The sequence below is a fragment of the Rhinoraja longicauda genome, chromosome 1 (assembly GCF_053455715.1).
Source record: "Rhinoraja longicauda isolate Sanriku21f chromosome 1, sRhiLon1.1, whole genome shotgun sequence".
Taxonomy (NCBI): domain Eukaryota; kingdom Metazoa; phylum Chordata; class Chondrichthyes; order Rajiformes; family Arhynchobatidae; genus Rhinoraja; species Rhinoraja longicauda.
Window position 1 is genome coordinate 51058144 of NC_135953.1, and position 14821 is coordinate 51072964.

Here is a 14821-nt window from a genome sequence, read left to right on the forward strand (position 1 = left end):
TCTCCTCTTCACTTCTAACCATTGTCACTATCTCCACTCATCTGACAATCAGCTCCCTCACCTGTACCATCTATCACTGGCCAGGCATTGTTCATCTGTATTTCTCCCCCCTTTCTCCCCCCTACTTCATCAGTCTGAGAACGCTCCCAACCCAAAACACTGCCTGTCCTTTCCCTCCAGAGTAGCTGCCCGACTCATGGCATTCCTCCAGCAAGTGTTTCTTTGCTCAAGATTGCTGCATCTGCAGTCTCCTGTGCCTTTGTAATTTCCAAATCCATTAGTGGAAAGTTTCACCTGTGAAAGGTACACCCTGATTTGTCAATTTTAAAGAAAATAAAATACATACATATTTTGATTATTCTGCAACACAGGAAATGTTAATTTCCATTAAGTAGCCATTAAACAAGTGTGTTTTACTTACATGTCACTAGCGATGGAGGAGTTCCTTGATATAGACTTGGGGGAGAGGTCATAGTCACTGTCTGACCGGTACAGGAAAGATTCCCGCCGTTGACCATGTGAAAAGTTGGCTTGTAGAACGAGTCCTGAGCATGGACTCGTCATTGGATCTAAGGGACTCCGACCTGATGTTGTGCCATTGTCCACGTCAAAACTGAAAGAAAGAAAAATATATACATAAGGAATTTAATTATTGCAGCACAGGTAACACAATAAATCTTAAAGAATTGTATTTGGTGATTCAGACCATTGTGATCTGGATGGGTATAAATGGAAATTGGCCTCAAGCAAGAGAACAGAAAGGCAGCATTTTATTTTTTGCTTTCTGGGAGTAGGGAACATGTAATTAGAGCTCCTCTCATCAATAATTCAAAACAATAAACGGAGTAAATATCTTGCCAGGAGTGCAACCGAAGGTAACAATTATGAAATTATAGTCCATCAGAACTTGATGAAACCCGATAACCCCTGAACTGTTAAACCCACAGAAATAGTATTCCATAAAAACAACCGGGCACCTTTGCTGAGTGGTGTCCCCCGTCACGCTCCAATGACGACTTTGCTTCAGCACATTTACGGCTGAGTAAGATCCGTTTACATATCTGGACCTTGTGAGATTTCCTCTGAGAGCTATTGACAGAAAATAAATACGTCTCCAGCTTTGATGTCTATCAAACTTTGCAAAGTTTTTAAATGCACCAGAATGAGCTGTACATTCCAATGCATTTTTAAAACTATTAAGAGTAAAATAAAGAATTAAAAAATAAAAACTTTAAAATATTAAAATAACCAAAAATATATATTAAAATAGATATATGTGTGTATATATGTGTGTACAGTATATTTATGGATAGATAGATGTATGTATATACACACACGTGTGTGTGCGCGTGTGTATAATTCAGCTTATAATCTTAAATTTGTGAACTTATGGACTATTAATTGCCTGAAGCCACAGAATCTCATCAAACATCTGGAAATCAGCACCTGCATCCTGCATGACGTGTACGGAGATCTGGATTGCATTCCTGAACAAAGGCTACTCAGAGGGGAATATCTGCAAATTTCGCTCCAGCACTGGATACTGTGCAATATCCAGTAGAAGAACACAGTTGTGAAATTGCTGGCAGAAGTCAGCTGGTAAACTTAGGATTTTCAGACTGCATGCAAGCAACACCTGGGCCACTAAACTTTAACTTGCTGGAGGAAGGTAACTCACAGCAAGATGTAGAAAATTGGAGCTGATATGTGTGAAGGTCGATTAGACATCCGGGTTGTGTGAAAGGGATGAACAATTGTTAAATCAGATTGAAGCATTATTCAATTAACAGTACACACTGAGAAAGGCTTGCAAATTAAATGTATTGTCAAATTAGATGCAGAAAGAGAAGAACAATTGCACTGGTAAAGAATAGACAATAGACAATAGGTGCAGGAGTAGGCCATTCAGCCCTTCGAGCCAGCACCGCCTTTCAATGCGATCATGGCTGATCACTCTCAATCAGTACCCCGTTCCTGCCTTCTCCCCATACCCCCTCACTCCGCAATCCTTAAGAGCTCTATCCAGCTCTCTCTTGAAAGCATCCAATGAACAGGCCTCCACTGCCTTCTGAGGCAGAGAATTCCACACCTTCACCACTCTCTGACTGAAAAAGTTCTTCCTCATCTCCGTTCTAAATAGAGGAAGAGACAGAGGAAACATTCCAGATACCAACTCATTCCAGATACCAACTAGGAAGACATCACCTAGATCTCCTTTAAGCATCCTCCCACTAGTTTTGCTGCTCCTCCTCTCTCCCCACCTCCTCCCCCCACCGCCTTCCCCAACACCAAGGGTAACAAACTCTGGCTATCTACTGTATCTATGCCTCTCATAATTCCACATATCTCTATCATGTCACCTCTCAGTCTCCTCTGTTCCAGGGAAAACAGATGTATCATATCTAACCTCTCTTGATAATGTAAGATCTCCAATCTGGGCAACATCCTTGTGAATCTTTTCGACCCCCTCTCAATCTTAATCATGTTCTTCCTAAATGTGGTGACCAAAACTCCACACAATACTCCAAATGCAGGCTAATCACTGCTTTGGCCCAACTCCAAAACTGAATGCCTTGACTAATCAGGGCCTTCTTAACCATCTTATCCTACTGTATTTCTATATTCAGGGATCCTTGACCGTATACATCAACATCCCTCTGTTCCTCAATAGCCCTATTCATTGCGTGTCCAATTGGGTCAATCCTTTCAAAATATCTCACTTCACATTTAACAGTACACATCTCCATCTGCTGTGTTACCAATTAACCCATATGGTTCTGCAACCTAGGTCTATATTCACAATGTGAACCTAACCTGTTCACAATCAACTATGTCATCAATTTTCATGTCATCCGCAAAATAATTAACAATACTTCCTTCATTCCCACAGAAGGCTGTGGAGGCTAAGTCAATGGATATTTTTAAGGCAGAGATAGATAGATTCTCGATTAGTACGGGTGTCAAGGGTTATGGGGAGAAGGCAGGAGAATGGGGTTAGGGGGGAGATATAGATCAGCCACATTTGAATGGCGGAGTAGAATTTAATGGCCTAATTCTGATCGTATCACTTATGACCTTCATTTCCAAATTGTGTATATGTGTATGTATACATGTATGTTTTCACACACACATATAAACATACATACTTAAAACATATATATACGCACACGCATGTGTATGTGCGTGCAACTGTAATATGATGACCCAACTGCTATATTGAATGCCTGTCATCTTATTGCAGTCGGGTCATCATATTACAGTTGCAAGTACATACACACACGCGTGCATATATATATGTGTTTAAGTATGTATGTTTATATGTGTGTGTGTGATATATAGAGCAAATATTCAGGATTCCATCAAAGATCTTCACAGATCACAAACTTCCAATCGTAAAAACAACTCTCCACCACACTCTGCCTCCCATCACCAAGCTTAGTTTGAATTCAATTTGCCTACTTGACATTGGGCGGGTACACAGATAGAAAAAGGTTCAGAAGTAAATGGACCAAATGCAGGTAAATGAGAATATCTTGGATAGACATCAAGATTGGCACGGTTTAGTTGGGCCAAATGGCCTGTTTTTATGCTGTGTAACTCGATAGCTCTATGCTTTTGCAACCAGTTTCCAACGAGGGATTTTGTCAAAGGACTTTTTGAATACATATAGACTATATCCACTATATTGCCTCATTTATATATACACTGTTATCTCTTCAAAATGTTTTATTAAATAAGTCAGACACGATTTTCCAATGGTAAAGCCATGCTGACTATCCATGATAAATGGATCACGTGCTCCCACTCCACCAATGGCAGCCACCCGGGCCAGGAGGCAGGTTGCTACACACCCTCCGTTAGGCGGCGCCCGGGCCTATCCTTCCAAGTGTAGATTAATCTTGACTCAGAACTTTTTCTTCTAACTTTCCTAATACTAGTGTTTGATTCACTGGCTTATTTGTGTTGCCCTTTTACAATTGCAGTATTCCTGTCAAGTGCCAACTGTAGCCAAGAGAAGATTTCAACATTTTTCATCGGAGCCCCAACAATCTCCTCCATGGTGTCCCATAACAGCCTGGGATACATCTCCAGAGGCTCAGAGGATTTATTCACATTTTGACTACGGGTGCTGCACTGTATGGAGTTTGTACGTTCTCCCCATGACCTGCGTGGGTTTTCTCCGAGATCTTCGGTTTCCTCCCACACTCCAAAGACGTACAGGTATGTAGGTTAATTGGCTGGTAAATGTAAAAATTGTCCCTAGTGGGTGTAGGATAGTGTTAATGTACGGGGATCACTGGGCGGCACGGACTTGGAGGGCCGAAAAGGCCTGTTTCCGGCTGTATATATATGATATGATATGATATGATAAGTGTGCTATGATGTCTAATAATTTCTTTCCAATTGTAATTGGTTCGAGAATTTAACTATCCCCAGGAGTGCTTATCAGAGAACTCAACTGCCAGCTCTGGCTCCAAGCACAGACTGCTCTCTGTTCTCCAACCCTTTTCAAGGTAACCCTCGTGACTTTAATCTTCTGTTAATCCTTCTCATGCAGTGCTGCACTTCAGCTCCAAAAAGCTTCTCGCTGAGAGTAGAATTAATCCACAGGACTAATGAGAAACCATTCAACACACGACTCCTTCAACTCAGCAGCCAAGTTCACCCCTGCTGCAGTGGTCAGATGCTGATGATTGTGCATCTTCATTGAAGCAAATGGGTTTTACTCTCACCATCCAAAAAAACAAATGTTTTCTACCTACTGGCCTTACAAAGTTTAACTGATCGTACAAAGTTTAACTGTTGCTGTCATGTGGAAAACAAGTATAAGCAAGCTCCCACAAATTACAGTGTGGTAGTGATCAGATAACTTGCTGGTGCTGAATGCAGCAACTTCACGCCATTTGATACGTTTAAATGACGAGCTCAACAGCAAAGCAGATTTTGGAAAACTAATGTCTGAGCACGTGTAGCCTCTTGTGTCACTCTGCCAGTAGCATCAAAACTCAACGTGATATAGAATTAGTGCTTTCTTTAGCAAAACATGGGGACTCTCAAAACGAAAAGAAAAAGTGATATAATCATTGCACAAATTTACACAGCAAGTGTACGTGATCTTAAATTATAATCTTGCAAAGTCGTTAGATTAGCTTATTTCACACTCTGTTCTTGATATTACACACCACTTGATATAACTGAGATAGTTAACCTACAAATTAAATGTACAATTGTTTGAGACGCTGGAGCAGTAGTTTGTGTTTCAGGAGAAAGAAAAATGCTGCTAAATTATTATTCAACGAGCAGCCTGTTTTCATGCTAGTAGAACATCGCAGAAGTAGTTACAGACAATGCAATTGTGGCCGGACTGCAGAGAATTTGAAGATAATAAACTGACCATTTCTTAATGTCAGAGCAGCTTAAACTGTACACACTATGATGCATTGCACATTGGATATGTTTTTACTTTCTCTCCAAGTTCACTTTTCTGGAACCTGAATAACTTTTCTCACTAAATAGGAACTGTCCATGTGCTTCAAGCATTCTACCAATGTGTTGCATGTGGCAGGAAATTCCTTTGCACTCTGTGGTGACCCGCGTGACTATATAACGTGGGTGAACCAGGGAATTTTGTGCTCCATTACACGGTAAAGTCTGTAAACGCCAACATGCTTCTTCACCTCAGGACCCACACTGCCTCTTGAATATAAGAGTCAGGCAATCATGTTGCAACATTATAGGATTTTGGTTAGGCCGCATTTAGAGGATTGCAGTTCTGGTGACCTTGTTACAGAAAGGATGGGTAGGGTTTGCAGAGAGTGCAGATGAGGTTTACTAGAATGCTGCCTGGATTAGAAGGTGTCTAGGAATGAAATGCAGATGCTGGTTTATACCGAAGATAGACACAAATTGCTGGAGTAACTCAGCGGGTCACGTAACATCTCTGGACAAAAAGGATGGGTGACATTTTGGGTCGGAGCCCTCCTTTGGTCTGAAGAATGGTTTTGACTCGAAATGTCACCCATCCTTATTCAGAGATCCTGCCTGACCCGCTGAGTTACTGCTGGATTAGAAGGTAGTGGCTACAAAGAGAAGTTGGACAAACTTAGATTGCTTTCTGTGGAGCTTTGGAGGTTGATAGAAGTACACAAAATTAAGAGGCATAGATAGGGTAGACGGTCAGAACCTTTATCCCCAGGGTGGAAATGTCAAATACGAGAGAGTATAGATTTAAATTTGAGGGGGAAAGTTTAAAGTTTAAACATTGTGTGGGGCAAGTTCTTTCCCCCCCAACCCCAAACAGAGAGTTGTGGGTCCCAGGAAAACACTGTCAGGGGTAGTGGTGGAGGCAGATACAAAGTGGCATCTCGACTTGCCGCCAGAGACTGCGGACCCAGCCGGTAGGCCCGACTCACCCTCCAGGGATGTGGACCCGGGTCGCAATCAGAACCCTTCCGTTAGGCCCAGCCTGGCTATGGGCAGAGGAGGGCCCGGCTCATCCTGAAGGCCCAACCCTCCCTGGATCGAGGACCCATGGAAACCCACCTGGAGGGCTGGTAAGCAGACCGGCTGCGGAAAGGAGTGCATGGCCTCGATGGGGGAGTGGGCTGTTGGAGGCCCTGTGGCTGCCTGGGGCTCGGCTGGACCGGGCACCGCTCCAAGAGGCCGTGCACATGGACCGGATGTGGCCTACAGAGGTCGAGCAGAGGTGGAGGACACCACGGCTATGCTTGGACAGGCCGACACTGTAATGACGCCAGGACAACATAACCTCATGGTCAGGTCAAGAGCCCTGCTCTTACTACACCTGGGACTTGAAAATGGCGCCAAAATGGCGACTGTATACTGTCCCATTGTACTACGGCTAGACAGTTGTACTGCATCCAAGATGCTTATCTAATATGCATCTAAGTGCTTATGTACAGTGATACTTGTACTGAACTGTATATAAAAATGAGTTCACTGTACATGTGACAAATAATATACCATGATTTCAGAAGCTATGCAGGGAATGGAGGGATATGCATCATGTACAGGTAAAGGAGATTAGTATAACCTGGCATCATGGTCGGCACAGACATAGTAAGCTGAAAGGAGATGTTCATGTGTTGTATGATGTTTTCCCTTGCTTCACGAAGTACCCATGCATTTGTAACACACAAAGTCTTGATTAGTACAGGTGTCAGAGGTAATGGGGAGAAGGCAGAGAATGGGGTTAGGAGGGAGCGATAGATCAGCCATGATTGAATGGCGGAGTAGACATGATGGGCCAAATGGCCTAATTCTACTCCTATCACTTATGACCTTTACTGGTGATATTTTGGTGATGCTGACAATAAAGACTGAATGTGTACAACATAAAGTTCAAGCACAACTTCTCAGATTAAGCATAGATATCTGCTAGTCCTCATCTTCCAACCCATCATCATTCTTCATATTCAATGGATCATTCTTTGTAATTACCACCAGCTGCAAAAAGGTTTCATTAATTGACACATCTTCTCATCTCCTCCCCCTTTCTTCATTTAGAAGGAAACATCCCCTTTATAACTTCTTGGTTTACTTTGCCATCCCCACCAACCACTCCACATCCTACAGTACTTTTCAATGCAACCACTGCAGATGTGACTTCTGTCCTTTTACCTCTATCTATCCCTCCATCCAGGACCCAAACTGTCCTTCCAATTGAAGCACGATTCACTTGGATTTCTGCCAACAAATATACGGCATTTGGTGTTCACCATTTGGTCTCCTCTACACGGGGGGGGGGGGGGGGGGGTTCAGGTGCAGACTGGGTAACACCTTTGCTGAGCACCTGAGTTCACTTCACAGGAGCAACACGAGTTTCTTGGTGCCTTCCACTTTAATTCTCAACCTCCCTCCCTCCCTCCCTCCCTCCACTGACCTTCCTCTGTGACCTCTCTATCTGAATCCACCTGCACTGTTAGGAGACCCAAGGAAAGCTTGAGAAAACATTTCTCCTCTTCATCTGGGCACATTGCAGCTTTCCAGACTCAAGATAGAGTTTTCCAACCTCTGATCACTCACTTTCTTTGTCTATTTAAGAAAACTGGCTATTTTTGTTGCGAGTCTTCACTCTGTGACATGGCTCCATTTTTTTGCAACTCTCTATGGGCAAACTCTGACCTGCTATTAGTAACCCGCTGAGTTATTGCAGCATTTTGCGTCTACCTAACACTTCACACTTCTTTGTTAACCTATAGCTGCCCCACTAACATCTTATTTCCAAAGCAAACCCTGCCAGAATCCATCACAAATATTTCCTTTGTTTCACCCATCTCTCCCCCATCTTCATGCAACTTAAATCCAACGTATTTCTCTCTCTTTCCTCGTCATGACCAAGGGTCTTTGACCTGAAACAATAACTTTGTTTCTCTTTCTATAGATGCTGCCTAACCTATTGACAGTTTTGTCTCGACCCGAAACGTCGTCCATTCCTTCTCTCCAGAGATGCTGCCTGTCCCACTGAGTTAATCCAGCATTTTGTGTCTGTCTTCTGTTTAAACCAGCATCTGCAGTTCCGTCCTACACATTTCCTGTTTTGATCCAGATTAAGAGTTAATCTGGAGATGCTGCCTGACCTGCTGAGTTACTCCAGCATTTTGTGAATAAATCGATTTGTACCAGCATCTGCAGTTATTTTCTTATATTAAGAGTTAATCTGTTCTGTCAGCTCTCACGTTTGACTCAATTCCTGCTCAGCTACCTTAATCTTTCTGGAACTCCCCAAAATTGTTGTGACCATTAAAAAAAAATAGTGAATCAATGGTTAATATAAATACATTCGAGGGGCTTAGATTTTATGCAAGGATAATTAGAGAAGATTTTATAATTTAGAGACCAAATGGATCGAAATTTAGTCTGAGAGGGACTGAATGGACCAGAACTTCATGTCATGGCTAAAATTAAACATACTTTTAAAAAAATAAATCACATCAGTGTATTCCGGAGACAAATGAACACCAGGGAATATAATAGCAATAGTAGTGAGAATTTTTTTTTATACAAGCATTGTTTGTAATCAAATCTATTGATTCTTAATTCAGTTATAATTAGTTACACAAACGTATTTCCATTCCTAATGATTACGAAGCAAATTGAGTACGAATACTGCATTGTAGGGGACATGCTCCAAAGTACACTCAAAGATAAAGTTAAGTATTCAACATTATATCATGGAGTTAAAGCCAATCTTTGCCTGTCAGGCTCTGTGTCAGCGCTGGTGAATTGCTCTTTGCTTTCTGTACTAATATACCATCTGTTTTTGCTTTAACTTCTATTTGTCATCCTTATAAACACTTATTTTTCAGTTTAAAACCCACTGAAATCTTGTCTCAATTTTGGAAATGCTGCAAACTAAAAAGTACTAAAAAGGAAATTCCACAAGCAGCCTAGGATTAATCATTTTCAATTTGTGAACAAGTTGAGGCAGAATTTCTATAATGGAGTCATCGCTAATTGACACTTACCAATCGCATTCATTGAAAACAAAGTAATTAAATCCTTCATTAAAAAGTCAATATCTTTGTAAGCATTTGTTTTCTTTTCTTTCTTTGTTGATGACTGCAAAAAAATCTTTAAGCCTCAGATTCATAATAAATAGTTTAATTTAGCAATATTTTTTGTCAAGTAAAAATCAATTGGGAAGTAAATAGCGAGCTACTGAAAAATCAGTAAATTCTTCAATTCTTGTAACCAGCAAATAATGTGGCAAGATGGAGTAATTATGCAAAGGTGATGCTATTCGCCAACAGCAGTTCATTGAACAGTTCATTGAGTAGTTCTTTACAGATTAGCATACAAACTCAATTTATCTTTCTCTGAAATAAACACAAAGTGCTGCAAACTGTAAGCATTCCGTGAAAGGAGAATATGATTCAATGACCTATTCTCAGAACAGGAGAAGCGCAGAAAAAAAAGTTTTAAAGTGTAAAAAAAAGCAGGGTGGGGTGGAGAAAACAAAAAGAATGTCTGTGATAGGTTGGAGTTGTCTACTAATCCACCCTTCCTCTTCTCTGGAATTTGAGTAAACAGTAAAGTTCCGATAATCTGCTTTCCGACTACATAAGGGTTACCTCCTACGGAAGACTGATGTTACGCAAGTTGGAAACGGAAATGCTACTGTGCATGTGTAAATTTACTATTCGACGCGGAGACCACGAGGGAACTCTGATGCAAAGACCATGTGTGAGCATCCACGAGAACAGCTGACTGTCTGGCGGAAATGACCTCACGCGACAGCAGTAGCGCACTGCTACCGAAGACACGCAATTCGAAAGTAAAGCAGTGAGCCCTACGAATTGCTTACGCAAATGCAAGTTTATGCAGGTCGCCTATTACGCAGGTCGGGGACAGCCTGGACTTGGAAATCCCGATACTTTGGCCTCTGGCAATAACCTGTGTTCCTACTCTGTATGCCACTAATTTTCTTTGCACGATTGGTCGTCATCTCCGTTTACAATCTAATCCACATTTACAAAATAGTAATATTGTCCAATGAAAGTCTTTGTACTCCGATGTAGTATTTTAGTAATAAACAGTTCCTTTAAAAATTTTGTTCCTCAATTACATTTTAATTACCAATTCCTATGATTACGTGATGATCACAAACCTGATGTTTACATTATTCAATGCAATATTGAAAACTGCACTTTCCTAGTATATGCCGAGTCTGTCAGGTGGTTGTAGGAAATCAACTCCAATTCCTGACATCAAAACCAAACTGGATTTCCCTTTGCCTAAGTATAGCAGCTCAAAGATAGTTAGAAAATCAACAAATGCTGGAAATTTTCAAGACATGTTGCAATAAAAACATGGTAACATTTGAATTTCAGTATTCATGCTGGCATAGAAATGCCATGATGCCACAATGTAAACCGGCACTGAAGGTTTAATGCAAAGAGCCTCATTCCAATATATCCCAGCACTGAACATACCTGAAGTTTGTGCATTCACCTCATGAGCATTTCAACTGTTTCGAAATGCACTGGTTTTCGCATTACTGCACAATGATGGGAAATAATTTTAAGAAACCCATGTAAGGTAGGATCCATGCATAATTAATCCAAAACTGATTTTGCTATTGATTATCAAAAGCTGAATAAAATTGAAATTAAATAAAACTGCAGATGCTGGAACTACTCAGCAGATGTGGGAAGAGAATGAGGTGTGCATTTTGCACTCCTGCTTTCTTTTATCTATGTTATTTTGTCTGTCTTCCAACTATACCCATTCACTCAGTGACCAGGTGAATTCATTACAGTTTATTCCCATTTATGCTCACGTGAACTCATACTACAAATGTCCTCTTCAAAACAACACTCAGTTGGCTGATTTCAGTAACCACTCATTTTTTTGCTTCTGTAATAGTTGCAATGGTTACCATGTTTCTGGGAGGCAGGAGAATTGCTCTCAGAAGACATGTGAAATAGAGTCAATCAATAAGGAAACTGGTCCTTCAGCCACCAAATCCACAATGACAATCATGACCAAATCCACGATGTCCACGATAGCCTCAGAATAAAAGGACATGGCTTTGGAATGGAGAAGAGGAGGAACTTCTTTAGTCAGAGGGTATTAAATCTGTGGAATTCATTATCACAGACAGCCGTGGAGTCATTGGCCATTTTTAAAGTGGAGATTGATCAGTTCTTGATAAGCAAGTGCACCTAATGTTACAGGAAGAAGTCAGGAGAATGGGGTTGTGAGGGGAAACATAGATAAACCATGATCAAATGGCAGAGTAGACTTTTTGTGCCGAATGGCCAAATACTGCTCCTGTGTCTTATGAATGTATGCACTTTGGGATGATGAGGGAAGCTAGAGCACATAGAAGAAAACTGTGCAGTCAGAAGAAGGGTCTCGACCCGAAACGTCACCCATTCCTTCTCTCCCGAGATGCTGCCTGACCTGCTGAGTTACTCCAGCATTTTGTGAATAAATACCTTCGATTTGTACCAGCTTCTGCAGTTATCTTCTTATAAAACTATGCAGTCATGGGTAGATTGTGCAAACCCCACGCAGAGTGCACTGGAGCTCAGGTGTGTATCTGGGTCACTGGAACTGATGCAGCAGCTCTGTGCTGCCCCCTCCTGCCCAGATTTCTGCCCACACCTTGGGCCAATACAGCAAGTCAGTCATGCTTTCAAACCAAGAACCTCTCCTGTTTATATATATTTTTTAATTCTCCTTTCACATGTGGTGGTTGCTGAATGGAACCATGACTAAAGAATATTTGTTCAAAATGTATTGAAAAATAAAAACTGTATTACTGGTCACTTCAGAGTTTAATCACAATGAACTCAACAACACTTTTTTCCAACACAATTGTCAAACCTGGAAGTAATCAGGGATCATTTTAAAGATGGGTGTATTACTGTATTCCTGGGATTGAATTTCCTGTGTGTGACTCGGATAGTGTATTAGATTCCTTTAACAGTCTAATGTGGCAAAGGAGAATCACCTCACTGACATCCCATCTGTGTGCTCCATCTATCTGCAATTCAATATTTCAAGTACTGGAAGGCATGATATAATGCTGAGATCAGGATCAAAATTTTACATAAATGCAGACATGTACTTATGTAAAAGAACACCAGATGATTAAATTTCTCAGTCACTGTTTTTTTCAATCTCAATCATTCTGGTGGTTAATCAGGTAAAGATATCATCACTTAAAGAACTGTACAGATATCTGAAACAAAGGCTATAGAACATAGAGAAAGCTTTTATTGCATTCACCCATTCCTTTACACTGACAGCAAGGAACAAAGGGATTAGTGAGCACATAATTCTTCATAAAATATCTGTACAACACCCTGGTTGTACTCTACTATAACTTTCATCCCAAATTTGGTGGTTAGACTGGATTGTTGCTGGAGAAATGCAGCTGGGAAAGTGGCTCTTGCTGGGATCTATGTTGAGAGCAATTAGAACCATTTACTCTCAAATTTAGGTATGCATAGTTAATAGGAAGAGGCTAGTATTTTGCAATAGGAAGTGACAATGCTCATTAATCGTCTTCACTAAAACCCCCACGAAAACCTAGCAACATCACACAAACTAGCCTCCCTTCCACTGACTCCATCTACACTTCAGGCTGCCTCGGCAAGGTCACCAGCATGATCAAGGTCCAGTCTCACGCTGGTCACTCCTTCTTCTCCCCTCTCCCATCAGGGAAGAGTTATAAAAGTTTGTAAACACCAGCTTCCAGACACAGGGATAGTTTCTTCCCAGCTGTTATCAGGCAACTGAATGGATCTCTCATCAGCTAGAGTGTGGACCTTGACCTCCCATCTACCTCATTGGAGACAGTTGAACTATCTTTAATTACAAATACTGGAGTAACTCAGCAGGACAGGCAGCATCTCTGGAGAGTAGGAATGGGTGATGTTTCAGGTCAAGACCCTTCTTCAGGCAGAGTGTCAGAAGAGAGGGAAACTCAAGGTATGGAAGGGTAAGCTGTGAAAACAACACTGATTTTTAACTCAATCATTCTGATGGTTAATTAGGTAAAGATATCATCACTTAAAGAACAGATCAAAGCAGAAGTTGATCAAGAAAATGTAGAATGGTTCATTCGTGGTTGAGGGGAAGGTAACAATGAGGCAGAAACAGTAATCAGGAGGACAGTGAAACTAGTTGGAGAACTAGGGTGGGGGAGGACAGAGAGTGAAAACAAGAGTTAATTGAAGTTAGATAAATCAATATTCATACCAAACATATCAATGTGATATTGTTCACTAAATGACATACTCTTTATCCTTTTTCTGTGCACTGTGGACCACTTGATTGTATTCATGTATAGTCTTTTTGACCAGATAGCATCCAAACAAAGGCTTTTTACTGTACCTCAATGCACCTGACAATAATAAACTAAACTAAAAATATGGTGCTGTGAGGCATCTGCTACGAGGATAATTTTGGATTTCCAACATTTCCGTCACACCTCCAAAGTATCCAACAAATCATCCTTCAACATTTCTGTCACCTCCAAACCCTTAACAACTTCTCCTTTGACTCCTCCCACTTCCTCCAAACCAGAGGCATAGCTATGGGCACTCGCATGGGCCCTAGCTATGCCTGCCTCTTTGTCGAGTACATCGAACAATCCCTGTACACCGGCCCCATCCCTGAACTCTACCTCCGCTACATTGACGACTGTATTGGTGCTACCTCTTGTACCCATACATAACTCACTGACTTCATACATTTCACCACCAATTTCCATCCTGCTCTTAAATATACTTGGACTATCTCTGACATCTCCCTACCGTTTCTGGATCTCACCATTTCCATCACAGGAGACAGATTAGTGACTGACATCTACTACAAACCCACTGACTCCCACAGCTATCTTGACTACACTTCTTCCCACCCTGTCTCCTGCAAAAAGTCTATCCCCTACTCCCAATTCCTCTGTCTACGCTGCATCTGCGCCAAGGATGAGGTGTTTCACACTAGGGCATCAGAGATGTCCTCATTCTTCAGGAAACGGGACTTCCCCTCTTCCTTTATAGATGAGGCTCTCACTCGGGCCTCCTCTATATCCCGCAGCTCCGCTCTTGCTCCCCCTCCCCCATTCGTAACAAGGACAGAACCCCCCTTGTCCTCACCTTCCACCCCATCAGCCAGCGTATCCAACAAATCATCCTCCAACATTTCCGTCACCTCTAAACTTAACCAACCTGATCTTCCGGTGGCTGAGCACTTCAACACCCCCTCCCAGTCTGGCCTTTCTGTCATGGGCCTCCTCCACTGCCATAGTGAGGCCCACCGGAAATTGGAGGAACAGCACCTCACA

At 41.7% G+C, this 14821-nt stretch overlaps 1 protein-coding gene across 5 annotated transcripts in view; it reads right to left on the bottom strand.

The window, feature by feature from the left end:
• pde4d (phosphodiesterase 4D, cAMP-specific) overlaps window positions 1-14821 on the bottom strand; it is an 805358-nt gene that overhangs the window by 160474 nt on the left and 630063 nt on the right. For all 5 annotated transcript variants that reach the window (XM_078397174.1, XM_078397165.1, XM_078397202.1 and 2 more), the window contains one exon: window positions 422-613. In XM_078397174.1, coding sequence (XP_078253300.1) covers window positions 422-613 — 192 coding nt within the window. The remainder of the gene's footprint in view (window positions 1-421; window positions 614-14821) is intronic.